The 18,722-nt window shown below is 39.4% G+C and overlaps 1 protein-coding gene across 1 annotated transcript in view; it reads right to left on the bottom strand.

Moving 5' to 3' along the window:
• kif6 (kinesin family member 6) overlaps positions 1–15,148 on the bottom strand; it is a 64,033-nt gene extending 48,885 nt beyond the window's left edge. The window contains exons 1-9 of the mRNA XM_022751187.1: positions 15,033–15,148; positions 13,064–13,173; positions 11,944–12,018; positions 7,643–7,790; positions 7,333–7,442; positions 5,420–5,549; positions 2,097–2,303; positions 1,148–1,291; positions 721–807 (exon numbers count right to left, since the gene is read on the bottom strand). Coding sequence (XP_022606908.1) covers positions 721–807; positions 1,148–1,291; positions 2,097–2,303; positions 5,420–5,549; positions 7,333–7,442; positions 7,643–7,790; positions 11,944–12,018; positions 13,064–13,173; positions 15,033–15,092 — 1,071 coding nt within the window. The 5' untranslated portion in view covers positions 15,093–15,148. The remainder of the gene's footprint in view (positions 1–720; positions 808–1,147; positions 1,292–2,096; positions 2,304–5,419; positions 5,550–7,332; positions 7,443–7,642; positions 7,791–11,943; positions 12,019–13,063; positions 13,174–15,032) is intronic.
• Between the last annotated feature and the right edge of the window lie 3,574 nt (positions 15,149–18,722).

The following is an 18,722-nucleotide window of genomic DNA, read 5'->3' as shown; positions in this document are numbered from 1 at the left end:
ATGAGTGCCCTCAGTAACTACATATGTTGCAACAGCCCAAGGAGTTATTCTCACCAAAACGTTCTCTGCTCTGCATCTCCTACTCTGGCCTCTTCTACAACTTACTAAAATAAATATGTAATCATAGTATATAGATACTAAATAAAAATACTGAAAGTAAACACTCGTTTTAAAAAATGACTGTATGTCCTCAGACCTACAACATCTGGCCAGGAATCGCTCTATGTGGCTGCATGGGTGCAGTTTGTACTTCCTTGCATGAATGTGTGTAAAGACATACTGTATATACACTACACACCTGTCTCCAGCTGGATGCTTTCTCAAGAGGCTGAGAGATATTGGGATAAAATAACCGAATACAAACAAGACTTGTGAGCAGTCTAAATAGAAGATGGACAGACATCCACGTGTTGAGCGAGGAAAACTGTTTCTTTCAGATTGACTGTGTGACACTGGAAAAACTCATTTTGTTTGGGAACCCTAAAGAGGACACTTAAACAGTGGGTTACACTTCGTTAAAGAAGCTAGTTTTTAGAAGCTAGTTGTTAGAAGCTGGATTCTCACTGCAATTCAATCACTGATCAATTTAAGGTCTGGAAGCTATGAGGAGGGTCTGGTCATAATGAATCAGCACATAAAGTCCTGCTTCTGTGGTGTGATTGTGTGGCTAAACTACGGTATTTGTAGTGACTGCTGAAGTGCTGTGTCTGGCTGTCTCACCAGGTTAGGATCCAGTTCTTCATTCAATATCGCCTCGTTCTTAATGAGAGCCACACGCTGAGCAAAGCGGCATGTAGAGATGGACTCCTGAAGAAAAAAGTTTTTAAAAAATGTCTCAATATTTTTCTCTCTGAGGGACAACTATGACTCCTTATTACTCCTTCTTAATTAAGTACTCATTTGATATATTTGCTCAAGTGTATACATGCAAGGACTAAAAAAAGATGAGAAAATGCTATACTTAATTTATATTTACTTTATAGTGCACAGCTTTTCATTCATTTTTATGGAGCAAAATACACAGTACAGCACTATAATTAAGTATCGTATGTAACATGATTTCACTCCAAACGCCTACTTCTGCTCACTATGTGGCAATCTAACAGAATGCTGTGTCTGAACATGGTATTGGGGTGACCATCCTCACATCAAGGTTCCTCTTGTCAACTGCCATAGTGGCGATCATGGTGGTCATGCAGTTGCCCCCAAGGCTGTCCCTCAGCACAGATGTTAACATGGAGTTTCTGTAGGGAATATGGGAACGGTTCTTCTCTGACAAAGCAATGATCACCTGAGGAAGAGAACAATTGAAAGGGCTAACATGTAAATGAAGACAAAAGTGGAGGAGCAAATGAAATGCCAGACAGTAATGTCTGAAAGACAGCATCATACAACTCATACACAAGCGGCAGGATAAGCATTAATAAAAGTCAAACATCTAACATTAATTGAATTATGATTAAAGGTCTCATATTTTACACTTTTCTGGTGTTTTATTTGAAGTTTTGATATCCACAAAAAGATATATTTGTGGTTTTAAGAAGAAAAGCCTCTCTTGTAATTGGCTGACTGTTTTCTGAGTGAATAAAAATATAGCAGATTTCAGGTAAACACTCAGAGAAACCAAACCCTGGTTGGACGGTAGGTCCAGGTGGGCGGGACTTGGGACATGGCTGAGGGCGGTGACTGCTTCATTGTGACATCACAAGGCAAAGCAGTACTGACGGCTGGCTTTAAGGCTCAGTATCTGAATACAGGCTGTGTGCATTTCTCTGTGGACTGAGGCTTTGATACTTTCACAGTATTAATATAGAACCTAGACCTGCTTTATAATCAAAAAAAGACATAGATCTCACTTTATACAACATGGGACCTTTAACACATAGCAGGTTGAAGCTATAAAGGAGCATGAATCAGCAGGATATGCATTAAAATTGGTATGTCAAATCATTTACAGAAAATGAAGCAAACACATCAAATAAAAGATATCATATGGCGATATATAGTTCATTGTTTATATCAAATATATTTCCCACATTAAATTATTCATACCATGGATTATTTGAAATAGAGAAAAAGGTTTCGACAGTGGTTACCTGCTCCAAGTAGTGAAGGGAGAGGTTGATGTACTTGGCCTCAGTGAGCAGCTGCCCATTCAGGCCAGTCTTGCTAACTCTATCCGACCCAGCCAGGTCCACCAGATGGAGCTTGGAGCGCCGCAAGGTGGCTGAGCCCGGCTCACGTCTGCACAAGTGCACAGTGAAAATACAGTGTGAACGTGTGGAGGCCTGGTTCATGGGAGTCTGGAGATGAAATAAAGAAAGAGAGTAGAGTAGTGAGAGAAAATACCATAATATTGATGGGATGCAGTTAGGTTTGTGTGAGAGTATCTTGAATCCTCTAAAATTGGTACACATGGTGGACACAAAAAAAGGGGAATTTTATTCTCCATCTGCGGTATTCCCATATTCAAACAACAAAAAAACATGTTTCCTTTGAATCTTATTTTTTTTGCTCCCGATGGTTTGAAGATCAAAGTCACACCATGTGTAACTGATGAGCAGTAAACACATGGTGGTGCTTTACAAAAGCTGAGGTTGATTTTCAGATGGTCACTGGAACAGCAGAAGTCAGGTTGAGACCAGAAAGAGACAGAATTAGACTATGAGTCACTCTGCATAAACAAGCTTTATTAACAAGAGGCGGATGGTTACTCATTGGGACGTCGCTGAGAGAATAAACAGAGGAAGTGGACATTCACTGAAAAAGTGCTGATCAAGGACTTCTTTTAGTTTTCTAATGTTTGTGCCATAGCTTGAAAACATGATGGTGGTTGTAAATAACAATTATCCTGATGATAGAGTTCATCTTGACTTGGATTAGCTTCTGGTCAAGGCTGAGATTTTTGTCACTGATGACAGACATGATTCACTTTTTCTCTCTGCTATAAAAAAACATCATCATAGACATTCCAGGTCATTCATTCTAAAAAGGTGCTCTGACCCTGACTTGTTGTTGGCGTTCATATGCCAACACCAGCCTGTTGGGGTCATGACAGCTCATGACAGATCTTTCACTATCTTAACCTATTGCCGTCATCTCTTTCCTCAATCCAAATTCCCTTCACTCTGCACACGTCCATGTCTGCTCCACAGGGTATTCCTAAAAGTAATATGAAGCAGCCCTTAGATGAAAAGGGATCACATACCTAATAGGACTGCATCAAAGGCTCCAGGTTAGGAATAGAGTTTCCATGTTATAGAAATAGTTTTAGTTTCACAGTAAGTCCTACTATGAAATGATGGTATAAACTTGATAAGGAGCTTGTATTGTGCTGTTATTTTACTCCCAGTCACTGAGAAGGTGAGTGTGTTTTTCACAGTTCTAATTATGTACGATGCATTTCCTGCGTGCTGCAAAGAAAACTGTCGCCATAAGACAAGCGCATTATCATATTTTGATGCTTTAACATTAATTATATATAATAACAAAATCTTAAGTGTGTTTTAACATTTAAAAATCCTGAATTGTACTATACATCAGAATGTGATATGTGCATATTTTTGTTGATCTTACCTCAAAATACTTTCAGAAGTAAAATGTAGTTTGTATATACTTAAAGCAGCAGTGTGGGATACTATATATACAGTCAGAGTATTAGCTGCTAATGCATTAAAAGTAATAACATTTTATTGCTTGGAGGAAAGTGCTTCTATTCTAATACATGCACCAAGAAAATGAAGTTACATAGCTTCTAAGTGATTGCTAATGCAAGCACTGGAGCGGAAATCAAAACCAGCACTCATCGATGACAGTTAAAAGTTTTTACATACACTGGCAGGTTCCCATAGATAAGGAATGACTGAATGAATAGGCTCTTATGTGCTATTGTGTCCTGTTTATCACAGCATTTATAAAGACTGAGCAGCAGCAGAGCTTCGGTAAGTATGTGCATATAACTGACCATATGCACATGGCTGACCCTACACAGTGCTGAAGTGGGTCAACGTAAAGGGGCAATGTGGTGCTACAAACCTTGAAACAAATCTGGATCACCTGCCATAAGTTCAAGAGGCAGTTAGGATGTGGAGGAAGGGGGAGAGGTTCAGTCTGTGCATCCCCACATGTGTTGAGAAGAAACAAGGATGCAGAGAAAAAAAAACAGATGAGAGGAAAAGTTTCCCGATGAGGTTGAAGTAAGGGTGAGGAGTTGAGAAGGTGTATTTTATTTCCTGTCCAATAAAAGTGTAGAGGGGATTGCCAGGTCTCAAAGTGAGTGAGCTCATGGTCTACTGAGTGTTGCATGAATGGACGTGTCATCTTTTATCCACATGGCTGCGAGCAAGAGAAGAAAGAAAGCATTACTGTTAACTCTATTGGAGGCCTACGAGGAGCAAGGGCTTCTGGGATGATTCTGGCAGTGCTAAACTGACCATGAAGGTTCTTTGTTTGATTAAGGCTCAAGAGAAATGTTGTTGTGAAAAAGTCCCAGAGAGTTCACAAAAGTCTGTGTGGGTGGACTATGCTGGGTGCTCCCTGTTGAACTGTGCAATGCCTTGACCACTTGATTAGGATGAACGTAACATCCAGGAATGTGTTTCCACTGGCATATTCCCACAGATTTTACAGCAGTGGACACTGGGAGTGTGTCCTTGAGGTAAAACAAAACAAATGCAATATTGTTTAGGTAATGAGCCATGTTCAGTGGAATATGTGTATTACTTGGCAGATGCATTTTCTCACACACTAAAAATGAAGATACATTATACAGTATTAGGTATCAAACCCATTGTCTTGTTCCACAGAGGTTCCATCTTAGATCCCATAACTATTTTCTTTTTCATTGGTTTGTTTCATAGAGGAATCTCAGCCACATCAAAAACTGACAATGAAATACTTGTCAGGAATGAAAAACAAATCTTTGACTGAAACCTGATTATTCAGTTCACTTTTACTGTCTGTTATTTGCTTACAAAGTAGCAACAAGAGTAAACAAGGTGAGATCAGTGAGCTGCAAACCTCAGGTTACAAAGCAAAAGCTGACCCACTACATGTCTCATCAGTGTGGGGAGTCCGCGTGTCTGAGTGTAGAAAAAAAAACACTGCAGCATAAACAGAAATTACAGAGAGAATGCTTGGTTTTACTAGGAAAAACATGGTAAAAGGGACCACAGGGGACCAAAATAATATTTTAGAAGGGTCTTAAGGTAGCTTTTAGAATGCATATTGCATTTATGGACAAAAAATACCCTTTATGCCACTTACCTTGGGAGTGGTTATGTATTTTTACATACTGTGTACAATCCTTACTAAGAACACTGCATTGATGGTATGTCACTTAAATAGAGAAAGTTATATTTTACATTTCTGCTGTGTAGAGTAGAATCACTATGGAACCCCTTTTTCCCCTTTTTCTTACCTCTGCAATCATCCGATTGGTGTCACCCAGGAAGAGTAGATTTAGAGCCTCTTCCTCATTTGCTGACTGCTGCAGCGACAGGTTCTTGAGATGGATATTCTGGTCTGGATCCTCCATGAATGTTACTCGTCTGGGAGAAAAAAAAAAAAAAAAACTTAGTGAGAGGGAATTCCAGCATGATAAATTAACTTGAAATAAACTTGAGATTATTAATAAAAAAATGACAAAGCAGGGTAAATCCAGTCAAAACCCAAGTAATCCAACACTGAAGCAATTACGAAAAACTAATTATGTCAGCTATGTCATCTATTTTCCTCCCATTGCCTTGGCCCTGCTCAGCTCTAAATCCAAACAAACCACATCTGCAAGTCAGTGTGGGCTGCGACCCAGTTTGACACATGTGCTTTATCTGTCCGGGGGTTCATAACTTGATAACAGACAGGACTTGCTTTTAAAAACAAACAGGTGATTGGTCTTTACCAAGGCACTCTGAAACAGTGTGCTTGAACAGATGGGTCTGAAACGACTCCTTATGATCTTACCACATCGTTTCCATCACGCCATCAGGGCTGTGACAGTACGGCTACCGGATTGAGATGTCAAATCAAAGACGGAGGAATGACTGGGGAACACATGTAGATAATTGTGCCAACATGTGTAGGTAATTGAGGTAGTGTGATAAAGCAGTATTAATCTTAATGTGATTAAAGGCTGTGTCCTGGCAGTGTTATTTTCCTAAACAGCCCCATCAACCCTAAATAGGATTTAATTATTGTATTTTTACACAAATGAAAAATTATATAGATCTTAAATTAATTAGAAGATAATTTAGAGGCTGGAATTCTGAACGCATGATGGAAATAATGCACAGATGGAGACAAGAAGAGGTAAAACAAGAAAAAAAAAAATAAGAAGAGAATGTCAGAAAGAATAGAAAGGCAGTGAAAGAGAGAAGCAGCCCAACAGTCAAAGAGAGAAATTTGTCAGTGCCACAGCTTGTCCTTGAATCAGCAAGTGTAGCCACAGCATGGTTAACGACGGGCACTGTCTATTTACAGAAGACTGTGATTTGTGGGTATCTAAACCTTGAGCTGGATCCTCTGCAAAAAGAGAGAAAAAAACTTGAATGGAACTGGTATAAGAAAATACAGCACCAAACACTAAAATGATGTACCACGATGATGTCCTGCCTGGAAGTCCAAAGTCTACTTCGAGATGAATCAGTGTTGACTATGACAAAAAAGAGGCAATAAATAAATAAATAAATAAATACATAGGATAATAGACAGACAAACCTCCAGACAGATAGAATTTATAATTACACAGAAGATGGAAACAAATTAAGAAAAAACTAACAAAAAATAAAGCAGGAAGAAACAGTGAGACAGAGACAGAGACACAGTCACCAAGACATGGGAAAGGCAGAGAGGGAAGCATCAAAGAACAAGATATTAGTTAAAAAAGAGGGAGATAGATATAAAAAAGAATTTCCCTCGGACCAGCTGCAGTAGCAAACATCTTTGAAAAACTATTTCTCCACATGACCCTCTTGCTCTCCACTCCAGTGGCAGAGTCTGCCACCAGGTTGACCACATCCATTGCTGTCCCACAGTCTCATTATGTCAGTTGGCAGTTCGTTGTGTGGTGGTAAATACTAGAGTCTCCACATTTCACCACAGTGACTCCAGGCCAGGCTGATAAATGGCTGTAGGGGAATAAGGCTCAGCTAAACCCACGAGTGTTTAGGAGAATAATGGATCCAGTGGTGATTGGTCTTTCCAACTTTAAAATTAGACATGAGTGCAATTATGAAAAGTGAAATATACACTACACTTTATGGCTCTAATTGTTGACATTTTATTGAGTAATTATAGTATCTTTCCTGTAGCAAAAGCAAAGAAAAGGCCACTGACGGTAGGTCTTCCAGTCGAGAGGCTTCATGTCGGGAATCCAGAAGGTCATATCCCATCTCATTGTAGATCTCCAGGTAGGAGATGTGTGTGGTGTAAAGCATACTGCTGTCCTGTGAAGCGAAAAATGTAGTAAGTAAAATCGGCCCGGACACATAAACAATGTTAACATTTAGATGCTATGCAGCACAGGAAAATAATTAACAGTAGAGAGAAGGATACTAATTTACACTTTGCTTGTTTGGTCAGTATTTACCAGTTAAACTGAAACCTTCAATCAATTGAAAAAAAAGACAAATCACACTGTGCTGACCTGGCTGAAGCATTCGTACAGGTAGGACAGGGTGCGGGGAATAATGCCTCTATCACTGTAATGCTCGGCCCCTCCGGTGATGGTAAATGTCTTCCCACTTCCCGTCTGGCCATAGGCAAATATGGTACCATTAAAGCCAGCCAATACACTGCACAGACACACACATACAGGAAAGACACTGAGAAACCCCCTTATCACTTTATCTTTATGGTTTAGGCAAATAATCGAATGTTATGATCTCTCTCGTAAAGGCAAACATATTTAACAACCACAAAGGTCTACGTTTAGGACCTGCCTGAGATCAGTGGTTGACCGTTGGGAATATGTGCTTATGTAAAGTATCTACTATAATCTTAACAGTAAATGTACCTCACACTCTCAAATACCTATTTATGTTGTCAAGCTCATCCCATGACTTGTTTTGTGATCACTCGTTTTCCTGTTGTGTACTTGCTTTCCACAAGCTCCTTTTGGACATTTATGCAAAATCATGAGGGTTTTGTCTGTATATTATCTATTTTTCATATTTGCTAAGAAGCAATTTCAATATATAGTTTAGTTGAAATGACTAATCTTCCTCCACATCCAAGTTGTTCTCACTGGCCAGTTGACCATGGGAACAAGCCCATTCAAATTTTACAAGTACAGATAGATGTCCTTGGAACAGCACTTTGGTCATGAAGGGTTGGTTATGTTACTGTAAGGTCAATGAGAACATAACAACAAATGAGAGTGAATATGATAAACAGTTTATGATCACTGCTGCTTTTTAAAGAATGCTAAACATATGCAACCAAACAATGGGTCTACAGATAATTGATTGTCAACAGTACAAAGCTAAAGCTAAAATACAGTCTCAATGACATTAATATGTTATGACTTGCAAAACCCAGAATGCTTTATGTCTGTAAATATAACTATATTGTTGCTCCTGCCTCCTATGACATCACCATCTTAATTTGCAAAAGTGAAAGGGACTGTCAAGTGTGTCCCTAAGCAGACACCAAACGTCTGGGTGAATTGAATCTGACACTTTAAACCCACAGGAAAGGTGGCAGTGAGTGGAGAGCTGCAATGGCGACAGACATCTGCTGGTGAGGGAGAAATGTCTCGGAGTATGAGTGAAGGAAAGGGCCCAAACCCACTCAACTAGGCAGGACACGGTAAATTTTGGTTTGGCGCTGAGCTGCCTTTCTGCACGTGCACAGGGCAATGGAAACCAATGGTATCTGGTTCTGTATGAATGACCTTAACATCCAAGATGATGGTACTCCTAAGACGTAGAGAAAATTGACATTAAAAAAAACTTTTGCTCTATAGTCTTGGAAATAAACCAGCAGAAATAGTGAAATGACAGAGGGGCCCTCTGACACACGAGCTTGGATAAAAGGTGAGGATAAACTCCTCTCTGACTTGCCAAATGCAAGGAAATGGATATCTTCATCCTATATTTTTCAAGATGAACTATAAATGAAAGTTAAGCCTCACTTATTCTAATGCAATTGCCAACCCAGTATTTGAGCAGTGTGTGGGTTTCCCTCCCTGTGCGCTGTACAATTCCACACCCTGCATGAGAAGGGCAAGAGGAAAAAACTGCATGTCAGTTTATATAAAACACGACGTCCACTCATGAAAATGGTGGTTGGTTAGTCAGCCATTGGGTGTCCATTTAATCTAGCATGAGTCATGGTAGTGATTGGCAGCGGGGAGAGAAGACACAAGCTCAGTGTTTAGTTTAATGCCTGTGCTAATGATGCGGGCTGGGCCCTGCTACTGAGGCTTGGGCGTTTCCCAATGCTTGTTGCTGTTTACACCTCAGCTTCCCTGGAGACATGCAACTCATCATACAGAAGATGCTTGTTCTTCCTGCTCTTTTCATGAGCAGCAGTATGTCCAAACGTTTGAGGTAACACAGTTAAGGGTAAAACTGAACAGCCCCATTCTTCTTTGATCTTGGGCTGCAGGTTTCACAGCCTTGTGAAATGGGATTACAATGCAGATAGAGGGTTTGCCTTGCCAGCCCAACATCATTATGTTGGCTCTTCCTCTCCTGCAGCTATTAATGCTGGTTTGTTTTTAAACTACTGTGTTGGGGTTGAAATGACTGGTTTCGGTTACACCACAGCAGAGACAGAGACTAGTGTGTAAGTAAACGAGTTAGAGCTTTTGGCTAAACTTGAAGTGCGCCAAGTATGACAGCGTACCAACCAAAACAACAACCTGACAGTTATTGCTAGTTGAGAGGATAGGCGCCTGTGTGTATGAAACTGGGTTTTTGTGTGGTAACAGCGAAACTGCTGCGATTCAAAGTGACTCTTGACTAAACCTGAATAAATGTTTCCCGACTAAAGGGGCTTAGGAAAAACATTCTGTCAGTCCAAATTTGATTCTGTTTGTGATTTCTGTAACAAGATGTGAGATTTAAAAAGTTAAAACTTTGACAAAACAGGCATCCTACAGTGGGGGATAGGAACTGACAGTTGAGTAAGAAACATCTGATTTGAAAGACAGACTGGTCATGGCTGTATGAGATGAATAGTGTCCTCTAGGCTGCAGACATCATAGTCATATCAAAGACGAAAAGACATCAAGATCAAATTGATATGGCAAGACATAGTCTTGTTGTGACTGAAACTTTTTAACCTGATGTTTACCATCTGCCACAACAAAGGGGGAATTGTTCAAAGGTTGGCTGGGAAGGGCAACCTAATACCTAAGCCAATGAACCCGTGTGAGTCAGGTCAAATATATTCAAGTCCTTAGTCAGCCGATCCAGACGTCTCACCATGTTGTTTATATGTCTCCTAACAGCAAAGATAATGCAAAACACTTGTGGGATTCCACAAATAGCCCCTATTGTGAGTAAGAAGACTGGGGTGTAATTCTGAGGAGATGGTTGGGCCAGACTGAGCCAGGAGGACAGTGTTTGGCAAGGAGAAAGAGATGAAGAACCTTGTTCACATATCTACAACACAACCAACATTTAATCACAGGAAATTCCAAGTAAATTCCTTCTTTTGTTGGCTTTTTTCTCCATTGGAATCAGTCTGGATTTAAGCTAAGTCTAGACAGGGGGTAAATATCTGTCAGACACAGTAAGAGTTTTGTTTGTTGAAATGCATTGCAAACTTCTAAACGTTGTTTAGAAGTATCTTAGAGGTCAAAGAACTGAATTTCATCACTGAGGCACAATTCTGCTAACAGGGAGATGGAGAAATTAAATGTAAATGCAAAATATATTGTGTTGTGTCTATTTTATGACTGTGTGTCTATATTGACTACAATTTTTTTAAAATTAAAATCAGATGAAAAACTGGAAGGGATGCATGACATCACAATTTCTGCTGATATCCAATTGTAAAGCTTCCATGTATCTACTTTGTACCAGCGGATTTGTATATTAAAACGTCTGGTCATCATCTTTGTTCTTGCAGTTTTTTCCAAAACAGGTGAATGCTTAAAATCTAACCTGTAAACACACACTGCCCCACTGTGAAAATATCAACAGGGAAATCTGGTTCCTTCAGTCATGATACTCAGCCATTTACCATCAATTAAATATTAACTGTATCAATTTAAATGTGACTATATTGTCTAAATTGACTGTGGTGTAGTCTATAATATTGATAATAAATGAGAAAACATGCTTATGAGCCTGTGCTTAACAAATCAAATCCATCTGATATATAGAGCACATCTAAATTTTAAACATGTTTAAGATTTAAAATCTATCCTGGGCCCTAGTGTACCACTCATTTTCATTACATTGAGTGGAATTAACAAATTACTTGCACTGTTGATGTTGAGGGCCAGATATTTCAGCAGGTGAATCTACTGTAATGAATGTGGTCCTTGTGCATGACAAATGAGCTCAAAATGAGTGAGCAGCTACAATATCTAGTGTAGCTCTGTGTTGTGGCTCGAAAATGTTCTCACACTCACGGTGGCACAGTGTGCCATCTTGCCTGCCAGCTCAGTCCACTTAGTGGTTTAAGTATGTAAAGCACGCCAAAAATCACAGACACCCTCCATTTCCATCTTAAAGAAAGCTGAGCTTTACTGACTTCCTGTCAACAAGGCTGGCTAAAGCCTGTGTGGCCCCTACCACAACACGGAGAGATGAGCACTGCTGGGCACAGGTGGGCAGTGATAACTTTTGACATGTGTGATTTGTCAATGGGATAACTAAAGGTTGTAGCTTTAAAAGCTGACAAAGATTTTTAAAGGAATGATGTAAACTTTGAAATTACCTGGTGTTAAAGCAAACATTTACTAATATTTCAGTGTCGGTAAGATTTTACCTGTCTGCAACTGGCTTGACAATGTTTTCAAATATCTCATCTTGTTTGACTGCTTGATCAAACACTTTTTGGAACCTGGACAAAAGCGAAAAATAGAAAGACAGTATCACCATGACACATTTGGAAGAACAGAACAGATCAGAACATACATCTATTACTTAATTTACTACCAGAACATACAGTTTATCTCAAACATCCAAGGCTCAACAGTTACCCAAAGCAGTACTGAATAAGCACACAAAGCAGTCTATTTAATTTCCCAAGTGGATGCGGAGGAGTTTAGTAATTCTGTTTTCTAAAGCCATCTCAACCCATCATGTTTTATCCCACAGACAGATGAGAGAGATGTGAGAGGAATCCGCCCAGGAAGATTGTTAAATGTGGAAATTTTATTTCTATAAGGGCACAAGGGAACCTCCACAGGCTATTATAAGACTCTGTGGTTTTCAAAGGCTCTCAGTGTCCACTGCTGTCTGACTCCGTAACTGTGAATTTAGGGCTTGGAAGCGTGGCATGGGCCCTGCCCAGAGGGTATATAAGGCTGCAGCTTTCACCACCAGGGTTAAACAGATGTTCTAGCTCTGCACTGACAGAACTGGTGGATGAATTATTCATGGGAATATATGCAACCTTGAGAGCTTAAATTCTTCTGGGCAATACACCTTGCTCTGTGTATGTTGTCTTCATTCAAGTTTTTTTTACAGTTACATCACTCTTGCAGATTTTAGCTTGAATTAGCTTGAAATCAAGAGCTGAATTCATCATCTGCAAGATTCCTGCTTTTCCCAATTTTAGTTAAACATTAGAGATGGTCACTGCTTTGATGGTCTGCACTATCTTGAGACTGTGGCTAATTATACTGATATTATAAAGACATTATATTTCTGCTCAACTGTGAAAAGGCTGCTGGTGCTTTTATAAGACAAAAGACATCAGAAATTTGTCTCAGGAATGAGAGAAGGGCTGATATAACAGCCTTCACTTCAATCAGTACTCTAAAGTGTCAATGACAGACTGAAGTAGAACCATTTTGTAGATATAAAAAAATATGTAAATTATTTTTAAATTATAGTGACTGATTTGGGGAATGAAGCAAATGGAAAGTGCTCTCAGACACTACCTGAACTTGTAGCACTCCCTCTTGTTGTTAACAAAGCCATCAGCCAGGTCTCTGGGAACCACAAACTCCAGAGAAGCACCTATCCTTTCATCATTGTCCACAGAGTACACCTGAGGGAGCCAGAGACAACAGTAGAGTCAGCCCACAGTGGAACAAGGCCCATAGGCAAGTCTGTACTAAAGCAGGACAAGGCAGAGGGCTAATTTACCACAACAGAATATTTGGGGAATATGTAGTCCACTACATTTTCTGTGATTTGTATGTTGTTATGGTATGTGGTACCACATATGCAATGCAATTTAAACAAAAAGACAATTCATGTTAGGTCTAAAATATGACTTTGGCCACTTGTGGTTTGGGTATTGCAAGCCCTGAAATGAAAAAATTGAGTTTATGAAGCATATATCCTGTGGAAAGCAATAGAGTTGAACAACCAATAATGATCAGCATACAGTGTAGACAAGCTCTGCAAATTCACCTCCGCTTGCCAAAGCCAAAGCCATGCCTCAGGGGAGACAAGAAAAACTGTGGAACATTGAACCAATATAGATTGTGCTCTAGCAGTGAAGGACATTTTAAGTGAGGTTGGGTGGGTCAATCTAAACACCCCTCCTCCTGAGCTTTGACATATGTTCTGCCATATGTTTTCAATGGACACATGCAATTACAAGTTCCCTGATTTCAGAAATAAAAGATACAGTAAGGCCTAAATTATTGGATTGTTTTTCATTGTCACCCTGCCTGCAATATTTTCTCCTGACCACCACTGCTCTGTTGTCTATACATGGACATGTGCAGAACCTCAAAAAGCCCCAAGCATGTAGCTGTGCTCATTTCATTTTGCTCGATACTGTCAGCTAAAGCTAAAGTGCAATAGTAACCCTCAAAGTAATTTCATTATTCCTTCCATCAGCTGCTGTGCTCAGAGAATAAGCTGGGCTTTAGGGAGAAGAAAGTACTTTGCCAGGGGTGTTTTTGATGAAAATTGACTTTTTTTTATACATGTGTATCCAATAAAGAGAGCCCTTATCTGATGTCAGGTGGAAAAGTCCACACATGTGTACTTTAATAGAAAATAACCACTAGTAGGTTGGTTGATATCACTGCTTAAATTTGCCACTGTTTGAAGCTACCACACCACAATTACAAATCTGATACTGGCACAACATGGTTGACCTTAATGACCGTGAGACTGATACTGAATAAACACTGTATTAGTTGAATAGATGATACTGTAGTTGTCACTGGGAAGCTCTTTACTTGAACTTATTCTTACAGCTTTTCAGCCAGAAAAACAATTATTGGGGAAACAATAAAAACTTGTTTTGTGCACATAAGAAGTTACATCTAATTGAACATCAGTACAAAATATTAACTGTTACATCTTCATGTCAAAAATGTTTACATTGTTATTTATGTTGCAAGAGATAATTCAAGTATGGTCATCTCAATTTAATGTTGCTTGGTGTATGGAGTAAGTGACAATACAGACCCTTTCTTCAGACTAGGTATTTTGACATGTCGCAGCAAGCATGAAAACATTAATTATGACTGCATCTCATTCAGGTGTGCCAAGTACTTAGTACTGTAAATTCTTGTTCACTTGAATGATTTAAGGGAGCTATTATTACTGTTATTAGTTATACCTGTACTTTTCCTGCTACGACAACCCTTAATGTCTAGTGAAAAACTTATGATGATAGTTGCAGAAAATATATTCACAACTTTAGAAGTCTTATGTCCAGACAGGTCTATTTTTAGGAGTTCAAACCTATTATTTGGTGATAAAATATCGACTATAAACTGGGATAATTGACGTGACATTAATATAAACCAGCATGCTTCGTATTCGGTGAGGCCTAGTTGATGTAACGCCAGCATTTGCTAGCTTAAATAAATATCCTACCTAGCATTCATTTTAATATTATCTGAGTTGTGTTCAAATATTGAGTTTTAGTTGGCCACTCACCGCTGTAGTTTTCTTAGTGGGTTTAATGCGACCAAATATCTGTATCGTCTGTTTCACCATTTCGTGATAAAATAAGAAAACTGTTCAGTTTGCTTGGTTGTACTTATACACATAGCTTGTTAGCTCGCTGGCTAGTGTTGGATTTTTTCAGCGCTGTGCTCTTTGTAGTTTGTTGTAGCTGGTTGCTAGGTGACGGAGGTCACCTCCATTGACAAAGATCGTCTATGATCTTGAGGATGATTCCTCGGTGTGAAACAATCTCTCCACATCTTCTCTTACTCTTTTTTCCCCAAATGCTTGATGATATGAGTCAGAACCTGGTGGGAACATTGAATAACATCTAACACATTGTCAGAAGTAAATATAAAACAGGGATTCATAGCTGTTCTATTTTCTACTGATGTTTATTATTCTCCTCTAAGCAGGTGTTTTGTATATTCAAGACAAGAGGTCACAGAGGGTTCAGTGACTCATTTAGCAGGTAGGCTATATTGACAGAGGTGTAGTCAGTACTGTAGGCACTCCCCACACATTAGGCCAAGGCAGTTACTCATAATGCAAATAGGTTGAACCGCCCGCCAGATTTGGCAGTCAGTATTTGAAAAATATTGTCATTTGAAACAATTAAATGGGATGTGGTAATCTTGTAACTGCTTTCTCTAAAGGTACTAGAGACATTACATAAAAAAAGTTTAAATACAAACAAAAAACCGAAAGTAGAAAAAATAGAATTTAACCATCTTCTTTGATCCACAACAAGCTAAAATTCTGTGTTTTGGAAATGAAAGATTAGAGAAAGCAAGGTGTATTAAAGTGACAAATGAGAGACTGTGTGTGTATGTTTTGCATATGATGTGGGGTTAAGAGCGGGGCAAGTATATAGTAAAGTGGGAGAGTCCTTTAAGGCACATGCAAGTTTGCATTCAGGCACAAGCTCACATACGCATACGCTTATAAAAAAATCATACTTCACCTGTTGATCTGTACCTTATAGGTAAACTTTTATTGGCATGTTTGAAATTGACTTTGTAGTTTGATTTATACCAGACTTTCAAAGAACACTGAAGGAGATCATATAAAAGTAAAGCGGCTTACACAAGGAACCATAACAAAAAATTACAACATGCTCATCTTAACATCTCATAAGTAACACAAATTCACTTATCAGGTGATTTACACAGAACCATATGTCTTGTGTTTCGGAGGGTGGGGTGACGTGGGGGTTGGTGGCTTTGACCCTGACTCCAATTTCAGTGTATGTGTGTCACGCTGTTTCTGGTATTTCACCTGAACCCTGTATGTCCCCCAAATATAGCCTACCAGAAGGCCTACCCCCAAGCTGCACAGACAGCGCACCAGGAAGGCTCCTTGGTTTCATGGTGGCTTCGGAGAATGTATCATGTTTGTTCCAGTGCATTCCTGGGTGCCACAGAAAATGCTTCTTGTGTGGTTCCCTGTTTAGAGTTGTAAGTATATGTGTGTTGTGCATGATTATACCTGCTGCCTTAAAGAGGGAAGTTTGGTTTAAATGTGTAGATAATAATACATCATGTTTGCTATTAAGATTGAATGGCATTATACAGGAGTGTGGATGCGTCTGCACTATAACTCTTTGACTGCTCTGTATTATGGATTTTGACTTGGAAAAAAGAGCATGAATGGGCCAAAATTCAAACCAGCCAAGCAAAACATTTAGTTGTGTCATGATAAAGTACCCTCTGTATCCCAATTTAAAAAAAAATTCTCAACCTCCTAAAAAAAAAAAAAAAATCTAAACACTCCCTGTTTGTGTCCTCTAATGCCTACAAGTCCTTGTTTACACAGCAAATATTTTCCTAACTTGTAAAATTAGGTAAAAATTCCATGCATAACTTATCAGGAAAACCTAAACAGTCGGTCCACTCACACAGGCATGAGCCTTCATGAAAGGATGGTGTGAGGATAACCAATCGGAAAGGATGTATTTCACATGGATTCCAAGTGGTGCAACATGCATTCCTTAAAGTTAGGCCGTGTTTGGGTTATTTTGTGTTATGCAATGGGCAAAGCCTCTGTGAGAGGGAAATGATTTCTTTCAGACGATCGTTGCTGACATGTTGGTGTTCACGCCGTATACCGTGCTACCAGTCATTTGGTTCAAGCAGCCATCAGGCAGGTACTCCCAGCCACACATGGCTGAACATAAGCTGTGTTAGTAGCACCCTGCAGCAGTAACACAACTTCAAAGAGGCAACATTTTTTCAGGGCTTTCAGGTGGTGTAACACACTCTCTGGCCGCCATATTGGAGGCCTGCAGCTTGTGGGCAGCACAGAATGAACTGACTAAAACTTTATAAACCGTCTCAACAGAAAGCACTTCAGATTTGTGCACCAGTTTGAACACCAGTCATTAACAGATGCATGTTAAGACAAATATGTTGTATGTCATTTTGCTAAATTAGCCCAGAGAAGAGAAGTAAAAGCTGTTTGCTCAGGTTACCTCAGCTGACTTTTCAAGCTGCAACTGGCAGCACTTTGTAGCCACGAGCAAAGCAGAAAACAATGTCCTCTTTGCCTCACGTCCTAAATGCGGAAATACTGTTCAGTTTTATTTAATAAGTTATTAAATGCATTCTTGGCCTATTTCTGAGCAGCTGCTTCTCCAGTGGCCCTCCATAATTTTTATGCATTACATATAAAGTCCTCAAAAACTGAAGGCACAATCATTATATACCGACAAGATGATCCAGTTATATTGTACGGTTGCCTACATCTTTATCTGTCTCACCAGCTCCACAGTATGGAACACATGCTCCCAGTTTCATGTGAGGACACAGCTGACAATATCACATCTGGAATATTGCACAGAAGTATTAGTCAGAGACTCCTGTTGACAATATCACATGTATTTTTTTCTCTCACAGCTCCTGGAATTGTCTGATTGTGATCTTGTTTTTATAATGCATTTTTTTTCCATGGTGTATGACACATAACACACAGTAAATGTTTGCAGAAAGCCTGTTAACCTAGATGTTCTATCTCCCGCCCTCTCTCTCTCTTAACAATGGAAAAAAAAGAGGAAGTTTTTTTTTCCCATGAAGGCCATAACCACCAACATCAGCAGAGATCATTCACAAATATGTAGATTATATCACATGATATCAAGTATAAGCTTTTGCACACATAATGCAGCCTTTTCAAAAAAAAAAAAAAAAAAAAAAAAAAAGTGTCCGTGAATGCCAAGAAGGAGGCAGCCACGTCCACTTTCTACAAAACAGTTATACAGTGTAGTTAAATCTGTTTCCTTGACAGAGAAGTGCATGCAGTAAACACCAACCAAGGGCTGGACCGGGCTTGTTTGGGAGCTGTGAACTCTTTTTTTTTTAATATCCTGTTTTGGTCCATGTGTTGTCTTTAGCTTTAACTGACATAGCTGTGGTTTCACCCCAAAGGAGGCAACCGACTGTACTGCATGAGTCCGACACATGGAACTTTAGATCTGCATGCAAGACATTTTTACCCTCAGCACATAAATGACAAACACTCTCTTTTTGTCTTAAACTGTTCAAAGTTTTGCATGCATGCAAACCACACTGAATTTCCTTCCTTTGTCAAAGCGAAGCAATTAAAAGTCATTTCTCAGGTCCCCGTTTTGTGATTTCCCACAAATCTGACACTTTTGATCCTCTTTCACCTGTGTTGGGTTCGCAG

The sequence above is a fragment of the Seriola dumerili genome, unplaced genomic scaffold (genome assembly GCF_002260705.1).
Source record: "Seriola dumerili isolate Sdu_G_001 unplaced genomic scaffold, Sdu_1.0 BDQW01000149.1, whole genome shotgun sequence".
In the NCBI taxonomy this organism is placed as follows: Eukaryota; Metazoa; Chordata; class Actinopteri; order Carangiformes; family Carangidae; genus Seriola; species Seriola dumerili.
This window is presented reverse-complemented; position numbering and strand designations above follow the sequence as displayed.